At 35.1% G+C, this 15,352-nt stretch overlaps 1 protein-coding gene across 3 annotated transcripts in view; it reads right to left on the minus strand.

The window, feature by feature from the left end:
* Nucleotides 1-685: 685 nt before the first annotated feature.
* Nucleotides 686-15,352, minus strand: part of Nup58 (nucleoporin 58) — a 52,171-nt gene continuing 37,504 nt past the window's right edge. For 2 of the 3 annotated variants that reach the window (XM_027941536.3, XM_027941535.3), the window contains one exon: nucleotides 12,980-15,170. In XM_027941536.3, the coding sequence (XP_027797337.2) occupies nucleotides 15,001-15,170 (170 nt within the window). In that variant the 3' untranslated portion in view covers nucleotides 12,980-15,000. Of the gene's footprint in view, nucleotides 3,723-12,979; nucleotides 15,171-15,352 lie in introns of those variants that run through there. The other variant, XM_027941537.3, reaches the window with a different exon arrangement.

The following is a 15,352-nucleotide window of genomic DNA, read 5'->3' on the forward strand; positions in this document are numbered from 1 at the left end:
GTGGTCTGTACAGAAGATCAAATCAGTTATAACATTCCCTTAAGCCAAATCTAATCCAGGGCAAGGTCCTAACTCTTTTTTTTTTTTTTTTTTAAAGAGAGTGAGACAGGGAGGGGGGGAGGGAGAGAGAGAGAGAGAGAGAATTTTAATATTTATTTATTTATTTATTGGCAGACACAACATCTTTGTCTGTATGTGGTGCTGAGGATCGAACCCGGGCCGCACGCATGCCAGGCGAGCGCGCTACCACTTGAGCCACATCCCCAGCCCACCTAACTCTTAATTCTATGAAGGTTGAGAAAGGTGAGGAAGAAGTCAAAGAAAAGTTTGCAACCAGCAGAGGTTAGCTGATGAGAGTTGAGGAAAGAAGCAATAGCCATGGCATTAAAGTGCAAGGTGAACTGATAGAGGTAGCCACTCTATAAACTATATCTTTTCAATGTAGATTTGTCCAGTTTCTACTGGAAGATGCCATTTAGGATGTGGATAGCAAGAGAGAAGTCAGTGTTTGGCTTCAAAACTTGGAAGCACAGACTGTCTTGTTAGAGATAATGCCCCTGGTGACTTTAAGATGAAGTCAATGCTTATTTAGCTCTAAAAGTTCTAGGTCCTTGAGTCCTGTGAAACTAAACCTACTTTGTTAGTGCCCTATAAATGCAATAACAAGGCTTGTATGACAACTGAATATTTTAAGCCAATTTACATACTGCTCATTAATATTTCAAAATATTACTGCTGATTAACAATGCACCTGATCACCCAAGAGCTGTTGGAGATGTCCAACGAGATTAATGTTGTTTTCATGCCTGCTAACACAATATCCATTCTTTACCATATAGATCAAGGAGTAATTTCAACTCCCAAATCGTCTTATTTAAGAAATACATTTTGTAAGGCTACAGCTTCATAATGATTCCTCAGGTGGATCTGGGCAAAGTAAATAAAAAACCTTTTTGTAAGGATTCATCATTCTAGATGCCATTAAGAATGTTCATGATTCATGGGAGATTGTCTCAATATCAGTATTAACAGGAGTTTGGAAGTTGATTAAATGTCTTTAAGGGTTCAAGACTTCAGTGGAGGAAGTAACTGTAGATGCAGTGGAAATAGCATTGGAGTTGGAGGTGAAGCCTAAAGATGTGACTGAATTGCTGCCATCTCTGGATAAAACTTTAATGGATGATGAGTTGCTTCTTATGGATGAGAAAATGGTTTCTTGAGCCAAAAACATCCCCTGGTGCAGATGCTATGAAAATTGTTGAAACGATCCTAAGGGATTTAGAATATGACATAAACTTAGTTGAAAAGCAGTGTTAGGGTCTGAGAGAACTGATTCCAGTTTTGAAAGAAGTACTACTGTGGGTAAAACAGCATCACACACTACAGAGAAATCATTCATGAAAGGAAGAGTCAATGGATAGAGCAAACTTCGTGATTTATTATTGGGATATTGAATTGCCAAAGCCACCCCACCCTTCAGCAACCCCAATCAGTCAATAGCCATCAATCTCAAATCAAGATCCTCCACCAGCAAAAAAGGATGACTTTCTGAAACCTCATATGACCATTAGCATTTTTAAGCAATGAAGTATTTTTCATTAAGGTGTGCATTTTTTTTTTAAGATATAATGCTGGTGCACACTTTAGCTGAAGTTTTTTATTTTGGTTTGGTTTTTGTTAGTGCTGGATATTGAACACAGTTCCTTAAATATTGAGCAAAGCCAGCTATATATACCACTCAGCTATATATCCTACTGCATACTTTATTGACTACAGTATAAACATTACTTTTGTATACACTGGGAAAAAACTCTTGTGACTTGCTTTATTGCAGGGGTCAACTTAAATTTATCTCCAAGGCATGCCTATTTTTCTTTGCCAGTGTTTCCTAGATAGGCTTTTACTAACATTTTGTGTGCTGCGAAATATTTAGTATTTCTGGTCCCCAGTCATTGTGGCAATACCCCCTCACACACATGAATCTCTAAACATCCTGTTAAGATAGAGGTCAGATCATGTCACTTCTTTATATAAACCCTCTAGAACTTTAGGATCTTGGATTAAAGCCTCATCATGGCCCACAAGAACCTACACAATCTTATCTTTTCTGCTCTTCTCTCCATTTCAGCCATACTGATCCTCTTTGAATGGGACAGTGGATCCTCTTGCTTTGCAGCTTTTGAGCTGATTATTTCTTCAGCCTTTTTTCTCCTTGTCTCCCTCTCTTATTGCCTGTCTTCATCTGAACATCATCTTCTTCTATAAGGCCTAAGTACTTTGTTTAAATATGCAAATTTCACTCCTAGCATTTCTAGTTTTCTTCCTTACTTTCTTTTTATTGTTGCATTTCTTATCACTTAACATTCTAATATTTAACTTTATGTTCCCCAAGTGGAATATAAGTTCCATGAGGGCTGGTATTTTGGTTTGATGTGTTCACTTACCTTCTGTAATACTTCTAAGTGTCTGGCACATAGTAGTTGTTCAACAAATGTCTGTTGACTAATAAAATGACCATAGGAATGGTATATATAGTTTCATTAATGTGCAAATGACCAATAAGTACATGAAAAGATGATCAACGTGATTACTTACCAGGAAAATGCAAATCAAAACCACAATGAAATATCACTTCACACAAGGCAGAAAGCTATAATAAAAAAGAGTGATAACAAGATAGAGAAATTGGAAACCTCATACGTTGCTGTAAGAATGTAAAATGGTGTAGACACTTTTGAAAAGTTTGGCAGTTCCTCAAAACGTAATATAGTTATCATTTGACCTAGCAATTCTACTCCAAGGTATATTCCTCAAGAAAACTGAAATCATTTGTCCACCCAAAAACCTGGACATGAATTTCAGAGCAACATTACTCATCATAGTCAAAAATAGGAAACACAATGTGCATCAACTGATGAATGGATAAATGTGTAATACTCATACAACTGAAGATTTGACAATAGAAATGAAGTACTGACATATGCCACAAGGGTGACTCTTAAAACCATTATGCTAAGAATTCAGTCATAGTTATATGAAATATCCAGGATACGCATATATAGAGAGGCAGAGAATAAATATATGGTTACCTAGGACTTAGGGTGGTGGTGGTAAGGAATGGGGAATGATTGCTAACATGTAAGGGGTTTTGTTTTTATAGTGACAAAATGTTCTAAAACTAGACTGTGGCAATATTCAACAACTTCATGAATACACTAAAAACCATTGAATTGTACAGTTCAAATGAGTGAACTATAAATGAGAATTATAGTGCAAGTTTTTAAAGAGAGTGAGTTACATAATTAAAATTACCAAATACTTATTTCACTATATTTGGTCAATTTTATTTTATGAATTCACTATACTTGGTGAATTTTCTACCATCCATTACACATACTGAACTAGTGGCCTGCTTCTCAATTCTTTAAGCCCTCCCAGAATCTAGTTATATGATCCATTAGATTCATATCCTTAAATACTTGATACTTAAATATCAAGGTCAAGTTTTCTTTCCTGAATTCTAAGCAGCTTGACCAAACTCACTCTAAGTCTTATAGTACTCTTCTTAAACAATGAGATTCACAAAATGAGTGTCAGAAGTTCCTTGCAAAAGTAGATATTTGGTGATTCAATGACTGTTCAGAACTGGATTTTTCTTCCTACTTCATTGGTTTCTGTAACACTAGGTTTTCGAAATCCAGTTAAAACCTGTGATTTGTGGCCTGAGAGAAAGAGAAAAATAGTTTAGAATGCATTATGACATAAAAGTTAATATTTATTACATCTTAGTTTGCACAGGAACATTAAATTTAAACACCTCATTTTGATATTATCTGGATTTTGCTAACGAGGCACAAAGATGTTAAATAACCTGCCTAATGTCAAACAACTACCAAGTGGTGAAGCTGAGATTCTAACCCCAGCAACCTGGTTCCAATGCATTTGTGGAGAAAGGTCAGCAGGGTGTCACTAGATTACCCCTTTGCTACTGCATTATCCAATTAATAAATACAGAATTCAACTAGATGCTAAGTTTTGATGATACAAAAACAAATCCAAATAAAATCAAGACAGAGCTCCTGGGATTAGATAGTTTAATGTGGGAAGCAAGTACACTAATAGTAATTAAAAAAAAAAAATCATGTGGTAAGCCTGTACCCAAAGGTCAAAGCCCAACTGGAGGGAAGCACATACAAGCTAACTTTTCTGGAGGAGTTGGAGGACAAGGAAAGATGGTACTGAAAGGATTCACATTTATTTCAGACAAAAGAAAACATGGTAGTGCACATCTAAAATCCCAAGTACTTGGAAACCTGAGGTGGGAAAATCATAGCAAGACTACATATTAAAAAAGAAAGGAGGGAATGTTGGGAGATAAAGAGATAAAGAAAGGGAGAAAAAGGAGAGGGGAGAATGAGCAAACCTGTAATATAAAATGAACTGCAAAGTGGTATGAAAGAGTCCAGTATTCCCAAATGGCCTTTGTATGAGTGTCGGATGAAGGTGTTGGCAAAAGAAGTAAAGACCAGGCAGTGAGGGGCCTTGTATATTATGCTAAGGAGTTTTGAAAAACAACTGTTAAGAACTCTGATGAATAAGGGTACAGACACTGAAAGCAGGGATTCCAGGTTGGAGGCTGTTTTAACAATTGTTCTAAGAGATTCTTTAAAAAAAAAAGCAAATTTAATAATCTACAGTTTATTTTTCTTTCAGGTACCTAAACCATAGGACCATGGTTAGTACCATCTAAAGCAGTAATATCCAACAGAAATATAATGTGATCCACTTGTACAATTTTAAATTTTACTCTAACATTAAAACATATGAAATTAATTTTAATTTTATTTAATCCAATATAGTATCCATTCAACGTGACATCAACATAAAGATATTAACAAGTGTTTGAATTCTTTTTTTCATACTTCTGTGAAATCCAATGTGAATTTTATAACTAAATAATTTTTATTTGAACACCATTTTCCTGGAAACTACTGATCTGCATTTAGATTTTATAACATTTATAATTGAAAATGTGACCTACTATAATAAACACACTTAAATGTTGTCCAGTATTTGAACTGAATGGTTTTAAATTTAAATTGATTAAAGATAAAAAGTTCAGCTCCTAGTTGTACTTGCCATATTTCCAATGCTCAGGAGCTATATATATGGTTGGTGGCTACCATTTTAAACAATGCAGATAGTATACTTTTCACCCATGAAAGAATGACTTGCCAAACTCTCCTGGTTAGTTTATAATAGATGCCCACTAACTATACCCATTATTTTCAGAGAGCAGAGAACTCAAAAAGCAGAGAATCACTAATTTTCAACAATTGGAAATAAAACAGTATATAGAAACTTCTAGAAGGAAGAGTCCAGAATTTAAAAAAAAAAACGACAGGCTGTTTTTTGCTAAATTATCTGAAAGAACTAGGTCAATTCTTTGTTTAGCCAATAGAGATGTAAACCATGACCTCAGTCACTCTTTATTAACAAACTCATAAAAACCACAAAAAATAAGTATCATAATAGAATTTTAAGTCATAAAATAAGGCCTTTTGTTTAGATCAGACACCCTAAAATGCAGATTTACCACAAGGCACCTGAAAATTACGATTCTAATTCTTTAAAAACACCTTTTAAACACACAGCTGAATTAGCAAAAGAATAAGGTAAACTGTTGGAAGACAAAAATGAAGTAAAGGTGAAGAAGGCAGCGTACCTAGACTGGTGGCCACCAATAGTAAGGTTTTAGTGGCTGTTTAGGAGACAAGCCAAGGCCTAGGCAACCTTGGCATTATCCGCCCCCACCCCAAAAGTCTTTTCTGCTTTACTGGGAGGAGATTTAGCTGAGTGTGTGAAACCTATCAAAGGCACTCAGAGTATGATGAGGTTCTTGCCAATGGGATGTGAGCAGAAGTGAAGTATGCAACTTCTGGACCATACTCTTGAAGGGATGAGGCCAACATGGTAGTAAAAGCCTATGACCTCAGTTACTTGGAAAATTGAGGCTGAAGGATACCAAGTTTGAGGATACCCTGGGCAACTTAACACTGTCTAAAATAAAAAGAAGAGGAAAGAAGGATGTTTTCTTCACTCTTTCCTTTTTCCCATGAGCTGGAAGGCAAATACACTCCACCATTCAGACAAGGGCATTGCCCTCAGATTGGCAGAACAAATGCTATCAGGAGTCTGGGCCTGACTCCACTGAGCAGCAACATCAACTCTGGACTGTTCTTGGATCATCATGTGAAAAGAAATAAATGATCTTGCTTTAAGCACTGTTTGAATCTCTTAATGAAGCAGCTTTGTATCTGACATAATTTAAGCCATACAAGGTAATAAAGAACCCCCAAAAAATAGGGATACCAAAGGTCTTCTCTAGGATTGAGCAAATATTTTTTTGTCATAGCCAGGCAACAGTGATGCGTTTAAGTACTCTGAGTCTGGGAACAATGGTGCAGACAAAAAAGCAAACACGCCTACGATTGACTACCCTTTCTTCTTCTTCTTCTTTTTAAGAAACCCTAGCAATACTCCAGGAACCCCTGGGGTATTGTCATAATTTGAAACCCTTTTACCACAGAAGATATTTCAGTGCTGTTGAATTCAGACTATTAATTTGCTTTGCAGAAGCACCATAGATAACATAAACATATGGGTATGGCTAAGTTATAATAAAGTATACATAGAAAAACAGGGAAAAGGTCTCAATCTAACTCATGGGCCATAGTTTGCCAATCCTTTGTCAACACCATTACCAAAAAAAAATAGTGTCTCACAAAGAAAACTTGCCAATTGTGGCCTTAGCACTCTGAAGGGAAAGATAATTACACACTGTAAAGTCATTACTTTTAGCTGACTCTCAAAAGAGGCTGTGGAATGAATTCACATTACCAAAAAAAACCCTTGATTTTTATTTTAACATGGTCCTGGGTTGGTAGTGCTTTCAGGTTCCTGAAACAAACATACAAATTCTCTGTGGAGGAACATATCTTCTAATGCAAAGAATTTCTAAAGATAAGTTCCTAATAAAATGAGCTCATGCTGGGTGCACTGCTGGGCCCACAATCCCGGCAACTCCAGAGGCTAAGGCAAGAGGATCACAAATTCAAGACCAGCTTCGGCAATTTATCAAGACCCTGTCTCCAATTGAAAAATAAAAAAGGCAGGGAATGTAGTTCAGTGGTAGGGTGGCCCCAGATTCAATCCCGTCACACACACACACACATACACACACATACCAGATTCAATTCCAACACACACACACAAATTTACAAACAATAACCAGAAAACACCCTGAATCACCCTGAATAAATGTGGGAAGGAGGGAGGGAGGGGGAGAGAGAGATGGGAAGGAAGGAAGGAAGGAAGGAAGGGAGGAAGGGAGGAAGGGAGGGAGGGAGGGAGGGAGGGAAAAGGAAAGGGGAGGGGAAGGGGAAGCAAAAGCAAAGCAAAGCAAAACCAAAGCAAAGCAAACCTAAACAAAATTGGACCTTTGATCACTTTTAACATACTGGAATCATCAATGACAAATATGTTGAATATGCTTAGAGAAAACAAAGTGTAGGTTTTAAGTTTTATTTTTTTGTTACCAGGTATTGAACCCAGGGACACTTAACCACTCACAGAGCCACATCCCAGCCTTTTTTTGAGACAGGATCTCACTAACTTGCTATGGCGGGCTGAGAATTTGGGATCCTCCTGTGTCAGCCTCCTGAGCCGCTAGTATTACAGGTGTAAGTATCAAAATATGGTTTAAAACCACAAAAATGAATAAAGAGCAAAGAAATCAGAAGGGAAAGGGAACTAATTTAGCAGATCAAGAGAGCTAAATATTAAGCCTAAGGAGAAAGCCATTTGTATGTCTGCTAATAGGGAGGGATAAAGGCAGGACTGAAAGCCTGAAGAGGTGAAAACAGTCATTTCAAAATAGAAAGGACAGGGATGAAAGTGCTACCTTTTAAACAAATCTTATAGAACTGTTTGACTCTTTAACCAGTGCAATTTCGACAAAAAGAAAAATTTAAAACTAACCTTCAATTTAAAAAATGGAAATAAATTGTTAGTTTTCAAAAGTAATAAATTTACTGGACTAAAATCAATTTGGGGGCAAAGTAGTTATAAATTACAGCTAACAAGGACTGATCTAAAAGGTTCACTTTTAAGAAGAGTTTATTTCCATTTTCAAAGTAGTACCCATAGATTATAGCCAATTAAGATGAGATTAGCAGAATTTATTATTCATGTTGTTTATCTTGTGTCCTTGAATCTAATCATCACATCTATCTATGCTATCAAAATTGTAAAAGAGGGGGGGAAAAAAAGGTTAATTGGCCAGATCTAAATCTATAATTTTTCTTCTGCCAAGATTTTTTTTTGTATTTTTGCAGTAATGGGGATGAAACCCAGGGCCTCAGGCATGCTTGGCAAGTGCTCTACCACTGAGCTACATCCCGGGCCCCTGCCTTCTTAAAATACAATTGCATAAAAGGTGCTATTAAATGTGGAAAACCACATCAAGTGGAAAGCGTGTTACCCATTTTGATAACTGATTTAAAAAAATGTTTTGTGAGAACATCACCTGGGATCTGGGTGTTTTATCATCATCACTTAGTACTTACACGACTCTGGGCAAATTCCTTGGCTGCTTCACTCATCTGTATAGGGGAAAGGATCACACCACCTACCTTAGAGTTACTGTGGTGCTTTAACCCGATGCTCCTGGAACCTTTCCAACTGTCAAGGGCTCTGTAAAGTGGCATGTTTTTGTAAAGTCTTGCCACTCCACTCTGATTAGTCTGTCCCTAGCCACCTGGCTGAGCCTTTTAAAAGCATTTCCTCACATAGTTATGGAGTTTTAATGAAAAATATAAAACATTTTACAAACTGTAAAAACCTCAAATGTCTTAACTCTCTTCTCCTCCCATCAAGCTTTCACTCATTCCCAAGTCATTTAAAGACACATTTTTGACTACATAAAAAAAAATTAAAACTTCTACATAAAACAAAACAAAAAAAAAAAACATAAACGGAGGTAAAGGATTAACTGTGAAACATTTTGCAACACAAAAGATAAATACCTCAAGTACTAAAAATGTTTTAATAAAAAAAAGAAATATCACATTGTATCCCATAAATATGTGCAATTATAATGTCCATTTAATTTTTTAGAATAAATATACTGAAAGCTTTTTTTAAAGAAAAAAATGTTTTGAGCAACTTTATATGGAATGTAATTTTCATTGAAAAAGATCACATAAGTGCAAGACTAAAGAGTATAAAACTGTTAGTCTTTTCAAACATCTTCTATGGATAGAAAATAATTGTATTTCGAACTCTCAAAAGTAATTAAGATGCCAATACCCACATGAGAAACTCCCTCACCAAAAAAGTTAATAAAACTAGATGCCAGTATCATCTATCCTAGCAGAATTACTTCTAATAGCAAATATATATATTATAAACAAATATATATTTTATATATATAATATAAAAATTTATTTTATAAACATATATATTATAAATTGTTTATATATGTAAACAATTGAAACATTCATCAAAAGGAACTAGTTAGAATATGGACAGATCTGCTATTAAGCTATTGAAAAGACTGAAAAAAAATTATCACGATACAAAGAAAGTTAGAGTCAGGCTTGGTGGCGCACACCTGTGATTTTGAATTGTGGACCATCCATCTGAGAGCTGAGTGATATAAGTTAAATAACTTCTCATTTCCTCATTTAATTTCCCAATTTCCTCATCTGTTAAAAGGGAATAATAGATGTCATAGGATTTAGGACCAAATGAATTAATATATGAAAAGTTCTCAGGAGTAAGCCATAGAGTTGAGCATGGTGGCAGGCACCTGTAATCCCAGCTGCTCAAGAGGCTGAGGCAGGAGGATCACAAGTTCAAAGTCAGCCTCAGCAACTTAGCAAGGCCCTAAGTAACTTAGGGAGACTCTACTCAAAATAAAAAATAAGGGTAGGGGAAGTGGATCAGTGGTTAAGCACCCCTGGGTTCAATTCCTGGCATAAAAACAAACAAAACAAAAACTTACTGATTAGCTAACATTACTTATTATACAATATCCAATTGATATTTATATTCCTCTAACTTTCTAGCAGAGCTTCACACACAGCAAATGAAGAAATGTTTACTGAATTCAACAGTTTTGCTACCAAAGAGGATGAGTATGGCAAGAAAGGAGTTCTCCCAAATTTTAACACTCTTTAGCATTATGATCTTTGTAAGCCTGCTAGGGTTGTTCTAATTGACAAATAAGAAGAAAAAAAAAATCATCAGAGTGAATGAGTAGGAAAAGGCAAAAACCATTCTGAACCAGGACCAATTTCTCTAGGATTCCTAACTCTTCCCTGTATTTGCTGTTCTTGTAGCACCTAAAGATTCTTGCCAATTTTCATGGTCCTTTGGGCTGCTTAAAGTCCCACTGATCTTTCTTTCTCTGTACAGGCAAGTGAAAGACCTTAGCCTTAGCTGGTCAAGGCACATAGGGGCATTCTTCTGGGGTTACAGGAATCTCGAAATGCTTCCCATTAATTTCTTTTTGACAGTTCTTAATACTTAAATAATCAACCTTTCCAAAGTGAGCAGACCCTCCAGACCTGCTTGCTGGGACAAATGGTTTTTCTCCATGTTCTTCATAGGAAAGTGGAAAAACGTCAGGAGATGGGATGCATAATCCATCTCTTGCTTCTTCCTAACAATCTTTACACCCCAAATATTATTCATCCTCCTTTAAAAACCTATAACCCTTAGTACTTACCATATTTTGCCTCATCTGTAATCTGCAATGTACCTGTAATTTCACATATAAATTGTGTGATGACAATACCCTCAGTGCTTTTGCAGAGGTTAGGCATAAACACCAGTGTGCTATGGCTGACCACAAAAGGGCAATATAATATTGTGCTTTGAAATGAAATAAATCTGGGTTCAAACTCTGGTTCCATAATAGATATATGATCTGATAAGTTGCTTAATCTAAGCCTTGGTTCCTTCTTCTATAAATTGGAGACCTCAACTACATAAGGCAATGTTGAGATTAAATAAGGTCAAGTGTATAAAGCAGAGATTAGGGCTGGAGTTGTGGCTCAGTGGTAGAGCACTTGCTGGGCATGTGTGAGGCCCTGGGTTTGATCCTCAGCACCACATATAAATAAACAAAAGATCCACTGACAACTAAAACTTATTTAAGAATAAATAAATAAAGCAGATTATGCATTCAGAATAACGAGAATATGCTGTAAAAGGCAAGGAAGACTTTGTGAATGAGATTGAAATTAGGACCTCCAACTCAATAGTGCAGTACAGGCAGGCTTACTTATAGGGAAAGGCATACAGGAAAAAGGATGTCAAAGCAAAATACCTTCTGCTAGACTACTAACACCAAATGCTTCACAAAACAAATATCCCAACATAATATTTCTAAAGTTACTATTTAAATTCACTTCTTGAAAAAATAAAACAAAAATACACCACTTGAGACTAGGAGGACATTAAGCTGAGCTGCACTGCACTTTCTGAAGTATACCAAAACAGGCTAATTATTAGGTAACAAGACCCTCTCTATACAAGGCAAGCGTTCAAGAAAATCTGAGGTAGAGGGTCTTATAATTCAAATAACTTGTTGTACCTCCTGCAGGATAAAAACCCACCTCGAATGAAATCAAGGTGTCAGGGAAAACAACCAACCAAGGATCTAGAAAAACTGCAAAATCTTACTGAAGGAATATTTAAAAAAAAAAAAAAAAGAATAAAAAGCTTCATTAGTGCATATATGTTATACTAAAATGTCAATTCTCCCCCAGATCATAATAATAATAATTTTGTGTAAATTCAATAAACGTTTATTGAATTTACACAAAATTATTTTTAAAGAAAAATCAAACTTGACAAAATGGTATATTAAAGTTTGACTAAAAAAGTAAACTTGCCCAGTATCATGTGGGGACAAGGGAGGGTTCTGAACCCAGCTGACTGCAGATATCTCACAGGAAAAATAACAATATCCATTAACAGTACTCCTACGAATAACTAAGAAACAAAAATCCCTAAATAACCTAGACAAAGGCTATAATATGCAATTATATTAACATGCAATTAGCTTATGTACATGTATATACACACATTTAAAAGTTCAACCTCACAAGTATTTATTAGGATTATTAGATTAGAAAATATTAATAGGATTGAGAACTTGGAATACTGCAAATGCTAGGATACATAATGGTAGCAGTGTATATTTATATAGTACCTTTGGAAGGCAGTCTGACATGAAAGCATACAATTTATATGCTCTTTCAGCAATTCCTCTTTCAGAATCATCCCAAAGAAACATTAACATGAGCACAAAAAGCCACAAACAAGTACACTCACTTCAACTTCTGTGAAAGTGGAAAGAACCTAACTGTCCATAACAGGGAATAGCTGAAGAGATCATTGGACATCCACTGTGGGATAGTATGTAAAACATAAATCTACATGGGTGACATGGAAAGATATTCATCATACACCACTAAGGGGAAACAAGCAAGTCACAGACTATGTATAGGTTTTTTAAATCCACTGATTAAAGGAGGATCTGAAAAAAAATGATACAATATAAGAAAAAAAAAATCTTTTAAAAAGGGGAGAAAGGAGAAAAGAGTGTTTATACATATATGTTGAAAAAGGCATTTTTTTTAGAAGGATTTGCAAGGATATACACCAAACCTTTAGAGTTGACATTCTGGGGAAGGACCAGGAAGGAGTCCTTGCTGCTTAATATTCTTCGATGTAACTAAAATGTTAATGTTTTTGTAATTTTGAGAAGACAAAAGTAAGTGAAAAGAACTTACTATCTTGTGTTTAGACCTGTTAAAGAGAGATGTGTATGATAAGAAACATACTAAAAACTACTTAAAAAAGAAATAATAAAATTACATAGTAAGAACAATTATTGACACCTATAAAGATTCAAAGCAACCGACACAATAAATTTTATTGTTTCCATAATAGGCTCTAGACAAAGTGAAGACAATGGAGACAATGACAACACACTTAAAACTGCCATCACAAATTATTCTGTTACAAATTTCCAGTGGTTCCACATATTAAAATGTAAAATGTATGAGGAAAAAAACCAAGAAATATAAATATTCAGATTTTTGCAGCACAATGCAAGGTCCTTAAAAAAAAAAAAGTTACAGAGAACTGTATGTAACTCTGACAGTAATTCAAACAAAATCACACCTTTTTTTCCTAAGCTCCCCCATGATCTGGATCTGGGGATTGCAATAATAGAGAAATATGCAAGAATAAAAACATGTTTAGTGCTCAGAGACAAAATAATTTTCCTAATTTTAATGCAAGACACAGAAAAATAAAAGATCAATTCAAAAAAGCTAATCATTGCTATATGCAGATAAATAAAACAGATTTGACAACAGTTTTATAATCAAACCCAACTAACATTATACTAAAATATATATGTGTGTGTGTGTGTATATATATATATTTATATATGCAATACTATTTTAGAAAAAAGGTGCGTTGGTGAAAATGATTCTGAAAATATTCACTGATGCACATTTATGTACAAAAACTTCTATATAAAAAATTAAACTATTTTCAATGAAATTCCATGTTTACAGCCCATCTGAAAACTGTACTTGAAAGATAAATAGGTCTACCTAATGTTTTCTCTCTGAAATCATGGCTAAGGCAGTTCTCTTTCCAATGTTCTCTTTTTATCTACTTGACACCACTAATACTAATATAGACAGTATTACACAGATGCAACTTAACATGCCTATGCATTATTACCTGGAGCTGTGTTCACTGTTAAAACTGGGGATTGTATATAGTTGCTATAAAGAATATTTTTCTTTCTTAAAATATATTGTTTCTCTATTCCAAGTTAAGCACTTACTTAAGACATTAAGAGGCTACAAAGCCACTCCATTTGGTGTCAATATCATTAGCCCTATAAGAAAGAACTCTGTATTGGAATAGCTAGAAAAGTTCTCATTAAAATAATAGTGCATCCTTCACCTGCATAGAGTCAATTTGGCTTAATAGCTCTTTGCCCCCAGAACACTAGTCTGGAGTTCAAATATGCTCCTGAAGGTCCGTCCATCTTATATGAAAAAAGATCTCATAGAAGCAATATGAGACTATTATAGGATAATAAAAATTGTTAAATTTTGTTTGATGATTCTTACAGCATTCCTCATTCAGAGTAGCTGCTAAAGGATAGGAGGAAACAAAATGGATAAGACTGGGACAATGAAATTGAGTTGGTCAAACTATATCAGTAACCATTTAATAAATCTTTAAGCAAACAAATGAAATGACAGGGTACCTGTAGCTCATCATTCTATAAGCAGTGAGGATTTGAAGCTTTTAGGTGAAAAATTGAATACCCTTAAAAAAGGGGAACAGTCTGAGGCAAAAGTTGTAGATCTGTAAATATATATTTCATATGCACACACAATTGTGTGTTTTATTCTGTATATTTACATACATATTCACAAGATGCCCTGCAGTGTAGTTCAAAAGGCCTTTAACAAACTACTTCTATTATAGGCCCTAGAATTCATACCACCGGTATAAGAAACCAATGTGCATATATTCACATAATGTAAACCTTATCAACAAAAACATTGCTATTAATACTAGGTTAAATAATAGGCATTAGGTTAATTTTTTAAAACTACTATTAGTGATGTAATCACAACATTTCTTACACGGAGAATCAAAAATAATGGGGAGGGGGGACAAAAAAACAAAACAAAACCCACCACAACTGGAGTTCAAATTCACAAGAAAGAGATGTTCAGTATGGCAAACAAAGTTCAAATTCCAGAGTAGGGAAAAATATCAAAACTTTATAAATCTCCTGGGATGCAATTTAATTAATGCAACATTAGAAAAATAGATTCAGAATGAACGGTGCTGCTGAGGATTCTCTTAATACATCAACCCATATGTTTATCTTTTTCCTCTTTTGTTTCCAGCTGGAGGTTTCTTCAATTGAAGGAGTTGTCCTCCTGTTCCAAAACCTGCAGAGGCAGGATTGGACACCCCAAATGTCAAACCAGCTGATGCCGTGATGCCAGGATTGCTGAAGTTAAACCCAGATGTACTTGAGCTGCCAAAGCCTTATGTTTAGGGAAGAAAATATTCATATCAGAAGTCAAATCATAAAACACAAATATAGAAACTGGGGATGAGCAGTAAACTTCTATCTGAAAGAATACATAATTTGTAAGAACAGCAAATATCTTAGGCCCCTGAATTTCTAACATGGAATTTCATAGGAAAATAACTTAGCTAACAACTA

Source organism: Marmota flaviventris, chromosome 4 (genome assembly GCF_047511675.1).
Source record: "Marmota flaviventris isolate mMarFla1 chromosome 4, mMarFla1.hap1, whole genome shotgun sequence".
Taxonomy (NCBI): Eukaryota; Metazoa; Chordata; class Mammalia; order Rodentia; family Sciuridae; genus Marmota; species Marmota flaviventris.